This window comes from Alligator sinensis, unplaced genomic scaffold (assembly GCF_000455745.1).
Source record: "Alligator sinensis unplaced genomic scaffold, ASM45574v1 scaffold976_1, whole genome shotgun sequence".
Taxonomy (NCBI): domain Eukaryota; kingdom Metazoa; phylum Chordata; order Crocodylia; family Alligatoridae; genus Alligator; species Alligator sinensis.
The window spans coordinates 2,197,000-2,203,592 of record NW_005842117.1 but is presented as its reverse complement, the minus strand read 5'-3'; the positions used below and the strand labels follow the sequence as shown (position 1 = coordinate 2,203,592).

Genomic DNA, 6,593 nt, shown 5'->3' with positions numbered 1-6,593 from the left:
CGGGGCGGGGCGGGGGGTGATCCGAGGTGCGATGCGTCTCCCTGGGACCTTGCCCCCCGTGTTCTGGGGGTCCCTGGCCCCCTGTTGGTCACACACACTATATATATCTATATGTGTGTGTAATGTGTATATGCGATATATATATATGTACAATGTACATATATACACACTATAGACACATGTCTGTACATATAATATGCACACTATAGGCACGCACATGTACAGTGTGTGTATAGTGTGTGTGTGTGTATACACTATACACACACATCTTTTCTAATTTGAGCCTTAGTCTGTCTGTCTGTCCATAAGGCTTTATTCACACTCTGATTGGCTGAGAGAAACAGCCAATCAGAGTGATCCAAGAGCACTAGGGCAGGGCCAGGACATGGGATGGGGCCATGGCCAGCGCAGCTGGCAGGCAGTAGTGATGGAGTGGGGAGAGGTGGGGTGTGGGCCCATTCCCCCCCATCCCGCAACCAGACGAGAAGCAGGGCTGGGGCCAGACGCGGGGGAACGCAGAGCTGTCAGGCCCTGACAAAAGCCAGCGGTGGGGGGAGGAGCAGGAGCAGGGACACGGTGGCAGTGCCCCGCCATCACCGCTGCTGTGCCCTGACAGCAGCCCCGAAGGGGGAGGGGAGTGGGACCGGCCCCAAAGAAGCGAGGACGCGGGTGGGGAGAGAGGGCCTGTTCACCCCTTCCCCCAACTGGATGAGAAGCGGAGGTGGGGCTGAACATGAGATTCGGTCCCTGCTTGCCATGATGTTGGGGAGCGCACCACTGCCACCTTGCCGTTGCCGGGCCCCAACAAAAGGCAGCAGGACTGGGGAGGGAGAGAGGGGCACGGTGATGGTATCTTGCTGCCACCAGGCCCTGCCAACAGCTGGGAGGGAGAGGGGATCGGGGAGGGGCGGCACATGGCTGTGGGCCAGGCGGACCCGGAGCACAGGGGTGGGCGGACCAGGCCCACGCTTGGGGGGAGGGGCATGGGAGCAGGACCAGACCTAAAACACTGGAGGAGGGGCAGGGGCCAGACACAGGCCTCTGTTCCCCCTTCCCCCCATCATTCTTCACAGGCAGTTGGCTAGTATATATATATATATATATATACACACACACACACACACACACACACATATGTATATGCTACAAACACACACACACACACGATCTGAGCCTTCACTCATACACAGCGTGCTACATGCGATATCTTTTATTAGATACACATACATATACACGTGTGTAGTGTGCATATATGTATATGTGTGTATGTGTATATATATATATATATATATATATATAAAATGTAGGCATATGTCTTGTTGTATGTATATATGTGTGCATAGTGTATGGAAAGGAGGAGTCTTGGATTATAGTCTCTGGTGGAGGCACTCTTAATTTTACATTACAGTTATTGGATAGTGTCAAGGGGTCACCTGATATGGCTGTGGCCCATGCCTCTTATGCGTCTTGCTTGATTGTGCTGTCGATATAGAGGTCTGAGGACGTCTCTGTCTGCAGTTCCTGTTAAATTATACTCTTGTCCTCTAGTCTCCCATGATTTGATGTCATACTGTATTTTATAGGGAGGAAGAATTTGTGAATAGGCTTAATTTCAGGGACGTCTGCCAGATCTTCTAGGATCTCTTTCATCCCTACACCCCTGGCCCTTGCCACTCTGTAACAGTAATGATGTATGGTAAAGCAGTAAAGTTCCTGCCCGACACTATATGGAACAGGGTATTAGTCCATGTTTGAACTTGAGGACTCTGATAAATGATAAATATTAATAACAAAAATACCGACAACGTCCTGGCCCTTCTATGCCCAGGTTTTGTTGTATGTTGACAGTAAACACCGTTCTAGTCCAGTAGTTCCTGTAATCAGGTACAGTCCAACAGGGGCTCCCACCAGATGGTTTCATGGGACATATATCCCCGCCAAAAAGAAAATATACTCAGGGTTGACCTGGAGTACTGTACAATCTTGAACAGTACTCTCACCCGAGAGGTTTCCCAAACCCGACTATGTTGTCAACAGTATTAACAGAAATTCTCTTGGTAGCCCAATAGGCTTGTCTCAGCTGAAGATTCTGAGCCGTGTGTGCTCTCAGAAAAACGATCATCATTCACTCACATTCACTCAACAGATTTTATAACTTTACAATTCAATGCAGTTTTAACAATGGTCCAGGATGTAACTTCATTCTACAGGGAGTACATTCCTTAAGAGTTTAAAAGTATACAATATAAAATACAAAATGCCATGGTAAAGACGAGACAGATGAAATATGAAACTGCAGTGTGAAAAATATATAAAAATGCAGTGTGAGGTAGTGAGGATTAAAGGTTACTGGGGACAGTAAGTGAGTTAGGTTAGCACAGGATATATTTACAGTCTTTTCAGTGGATATTTTAGTTATTTTGTTTTCTTTAGGGACACTGAGCTTAATTGATATGTGGATGTAGTTTCTAGGTTTCTTCTACAGAAAGCCACTTTAGCTTTCTGGCTTGCTGTGAGCCTTGCCACACCCATGCAATGAGTGTGCTAAGTCTCTGCTAATACTGAGAAGGAAAAGAAATGCACAAAATGGGGGTGGGGGGAGGGTTATAGGCAAGAAGGGGCTTCTGTTATATCAATGGCCAGAAGGGAAATGTACAAAGGGAGCTTTCTGCTACAAGACACTGTAGTAGATTCCCATAGTAGATACCCTTAGACTGCAGTTGTGGCACCACTAAACCTCTTTCTTTAAAGCTAAATACACTGAATTTTGTCAATCTTTCAGTGGACAACAAACCTAGGATAATTCTTTATCTTTCAATAATAATGAACCTGCTCCAAGAACATTAGGTTCATTAGGTTATTCTTTATAACCTCTCTGCTTTTTGTGAGTCTCTGTTTTCCAGAATACTCCCCCCATTCTATAAGTGTGACCTGTATTCTTGATTCCTAGATGTATGGGGTTCCATTTAGCTGTAAGAAAACATATTGTTCATTGTGACTTCCATTTACTATGCAAGCAAATCACTCTGTAACATTGACATGTCTTTTGCACACCTTACCAACAGTAATTTTATATTCTGCTAGATGACTGATAAAGCTACTGGGATAGAAACAAAATGCATCAGGAACTGATTCTTGTATGATCCCATAAAAAATTCTCCAGTTGTACAGTGATTTCCCATTTACAGTTATTTTTTGAGAACTGTGCTTCAGTTTTTAATCAGTGTAATATGTAATATTTTTATAAGAATGTTGTGACATATTAAGTCAAACATTTTGTAGAAATGTAAATATATAACGATGCCACTGTTACCTTTGTCACCTACATTTTTGATCTTTTTTGACAAATATTTGTTTAGAGCTGTTTTCCATAAGGCTCTGTGGATTTGTATTAATTCTGCCATTGTTCTTTTATTATTTACTGTCTGCTTCATCAAATTTATCATGACTTTGTCTATAGAATTGTTGTCAAGCTAATTAGCCTATAAGTTGCATGGTCATCTTATTTTATTCTTTTTATATATTGGCACATTAGATTTCTTCCATTTCACTGGAATTTCGCCAAATTCAAAAATTGTTACATATCAGCATTAGTGGCTCAGAGAGCTCCTTGGCCAATTTTGTTTAAACAGAGATGTCAAACATATGACCCAAGGGCTAGATCCAGCCCTTGGAGATGTTCCATCCAACCCACCAGTGGGCCAGGGAATTTGGGGATGTTGTTGCCCAGGGGTGGGGCATGTAATCAAATTGCAGAACTCAGGGCCAAATTTTGTGCATTCACCATGGCTCTAGACTCCAATTTCATAGGCAGATTACAACCGCCTCCCACCCCATGCCTCTGATTGGCTGGGATGGCCAGCAGACACATGGGATGCCACCACCGCCCCACTGCCCCCTAGCCTGGTCAGGCCCTGCTCCCCACCTGGCCCTGGCCTGCACAGGGGAAAAAAATGAGTCCCTCCTGGCCTCTCCCAAACCTGCACAGACATGGGGGCAGCTTGTTGCGGTCCTATTGCCCCCCCATCCAGGCCACACAGCTCCTCCCCCTGACCCTGGTGTGGCTCCACTCCTCCTGGCCCAGTCCTGCTCTTCTCAGTCCTATGCGGGCAATATGGATGGGCCACTGCCCCCCTGCTGCCCCCCACCCAGGCCACTTTCCCCCCCACACCCGGCTCTGCTCCCCTTGGCCCAGCCCCTCTCTCCCAATACAGCCTGGCCACGCTTACCCGCTAGCCCCCCTCAGCTTTGCTCTGCTCAGCACAGCCCTGCTCCCTCCATCCCTGTCCCACACCCTCTGCAGTACCCACTTACTGTGGGATGAGCCCAGCAGGGCCAGGCAGCTATAACTGCGGAGAAGTAAAGAATGGCTGGGCCTGTCTATCTCTGGCTGGGCTGCAGGGTTGAGAGGTTGCAGGAGGGCAGCCCTCTCATGTAATCAGCAACCAGGGATGGTTGCTGCCCAGGAAAAAACATTAAGAAAAACCTTTTATTTTTACACAGAGCCCTATTTCCCCTGCTTTTCTGGGGGGCTCCTTTTTTCACAGATTTCTGTAATTTTCACAGAAAATGTCTGATTTTGCATGTTCCACAAAAATTGTGAAATTGTGATTTTGTTACATCCCTACCCATAGGACATGGGTGTTATAGGCAAGGGGTGAGCAAGGACTGTGTCAACACAGCCCTGCATGTCTTGTAGCTGCTAAGAAATGGGGAGAAAATGTTTGGTAAGAATCCAGTTGGAAGAGTTAGTATTTGAATTGGTACAAAAAACTATCAAGGAAATCATACAAGTGGAATCATTATAAGGTGCAAGAGTGTGTGAGGTCAGACTGGTCCTTATTATGGAAATACAAACACCAGGGCCACGTCCAGATGAGTGTGGACAAAAGGTGTGCAACTACTAGTTCCACTAGTACTACTAGTTTGGTTTGGGGAACCAAATGTCCGTGCATGTGTGGACACAGCCCAGGAGTCCAAAAGAGATCTAGATATAAAAACTAAGAAACTGAGGAGGAGCCAGGGAGCAATAACTAATGGCATCTGAGAGGGAGATGGAATAAAAGCTCTTACTTGAAGAGAAACAGGAAAGGACCTAATCATCTGTTCCAAGACTATAATTGTTGAATATTTCAAAGTTCAGTCTGGAAGAGGAGCATATAGTTGCTGATTATTAACAATTATTTACATTAAGCAGAAGGCGGGGTGGAGGTGCATCTTAGAAACTAACTGAATCAGAGGGGCATAAGCATAACATCTGATAAGATAGTCTGTCGCTCAAGTAATCTTTTACCTGTCTCATTCAACTAGTCTTGATTTCAAACGTACATGGCTAACTACCTCTCTAACTTAATCATGGTTAGGGAAGATTGTGAGAAACTCTGTATCGGCCTAAACACTGGGCAGGATCAAAAAGATCAAATTAATTGTAGCAGTTGTGAATTGTGAATTAAAATGAGCAGTTCAAAGAAGTTGTAAACACTGATTCATTTTAAATAAAGTGAAAGTTCCAATCATCATTGTAGGTTTCTCAGTGAAGGTATCTAAGAAATGTCTACTGGTGTTTAAAAATGAATAAAATGCAAGCTTGTATTAAAATTAAAATAGAGGAGAATGCAGAAAATAGAATAATTCTGTCATTTAAATGCAATAATACTTTTTATTTTTAATAACGATACTAGGTTTTGTCATGTATCTAAACCAAATGTAAGCAAAAAAACAAACTAGAGAATAGCAGTGAAAATGAATAGATATGTATGCATTAGCTCTACAATCTTATGAGAGATATTGAGATAGTAGTAACTTTGTTTGGAACGATTGTTGTGTTGTACTACATAAAATATTGTAACTTATGAATGTGCCTGTTAAGACTTTGTCTTTCCTTTAATGAACAAATAAATGTGATGCTGAGCTCACCAATTCTGTATGTCAAGAACTACCTTGTTTATTTGGAGAAGTTCATAACTGACTGTTAAAGGATTCAGAATTATATCAGATGAGTGGCATAGAACAGGGGTCACTGATGTTCTGGGGCAGAGTGCCAAAAACACCCACAACCTTGACTTGTAAGATGTTGGCACGCCGGGACGGATGGCAGGGGAGCTGTGAGAGGCCCAATCCTCGTGGCAGCACAGCCCTGGCCACTTCTGTGTTGTCTGCCCCAAAGTACCCATGCCAAACAAAATGCCTTCACATACCACACTCTGGCATGTGCCTCTAGCATAGGAAAAGCTTCAGATACTCTTAAGAGTCTGCTTATAAAAAGGGGAAGCTCAATTGGAATTTAAAGACAACGTTGTTAGAGTGGATTATACAATGTTGATAACAAAATGTAGTGTGCGCCAGTAAAAATCTAACATTTTTTACAAAGCTTTGGTTTGCTTTGCTTGTCATTGCAAAACTATCTTGTGCAGTATTGTATTTCTTGTAGGGAGTTAAAATGTATGAGGTGGCAACATAATGCTGGTGGTGTAGACCTGGACAATGTTTAGCAGAGAGACATATATGCTCATAGATTCATAGATGTATAGATGTTAGGGTCGGAAGGGACCTCAATAGATCATCGAGTCCAACCCCCTGCATAGGCAGGAAAG

At 44.1% G+C, this 6,593-nt stretch overlaps 1 protein-coding gene across 1 annotated transcript in view; it reads right to left on the bottom strand.

Annotated features, from left to right (window-relative positions):
* CCDC59 (coiled-coil domain containing 59) overlaps nt 1-3,404 on the bottom strand; it is a 22,150-nt gene extending 18,746 nt beyond the window's left edge. Inside the window, exon 1 of the mRNA XM_025205556.1 lies at nt 3,314-3,404. Within this exon, the coding sequence (XP_025061341.1) occupies nt 3,314-3,404 (91 nt within the window). The remainder of the gene's footprint in view (nt 1-3,313) is intronic.
* Between the last annotated feature and the right edge of the window lie 3,189 nt (nt 3,405-6,593).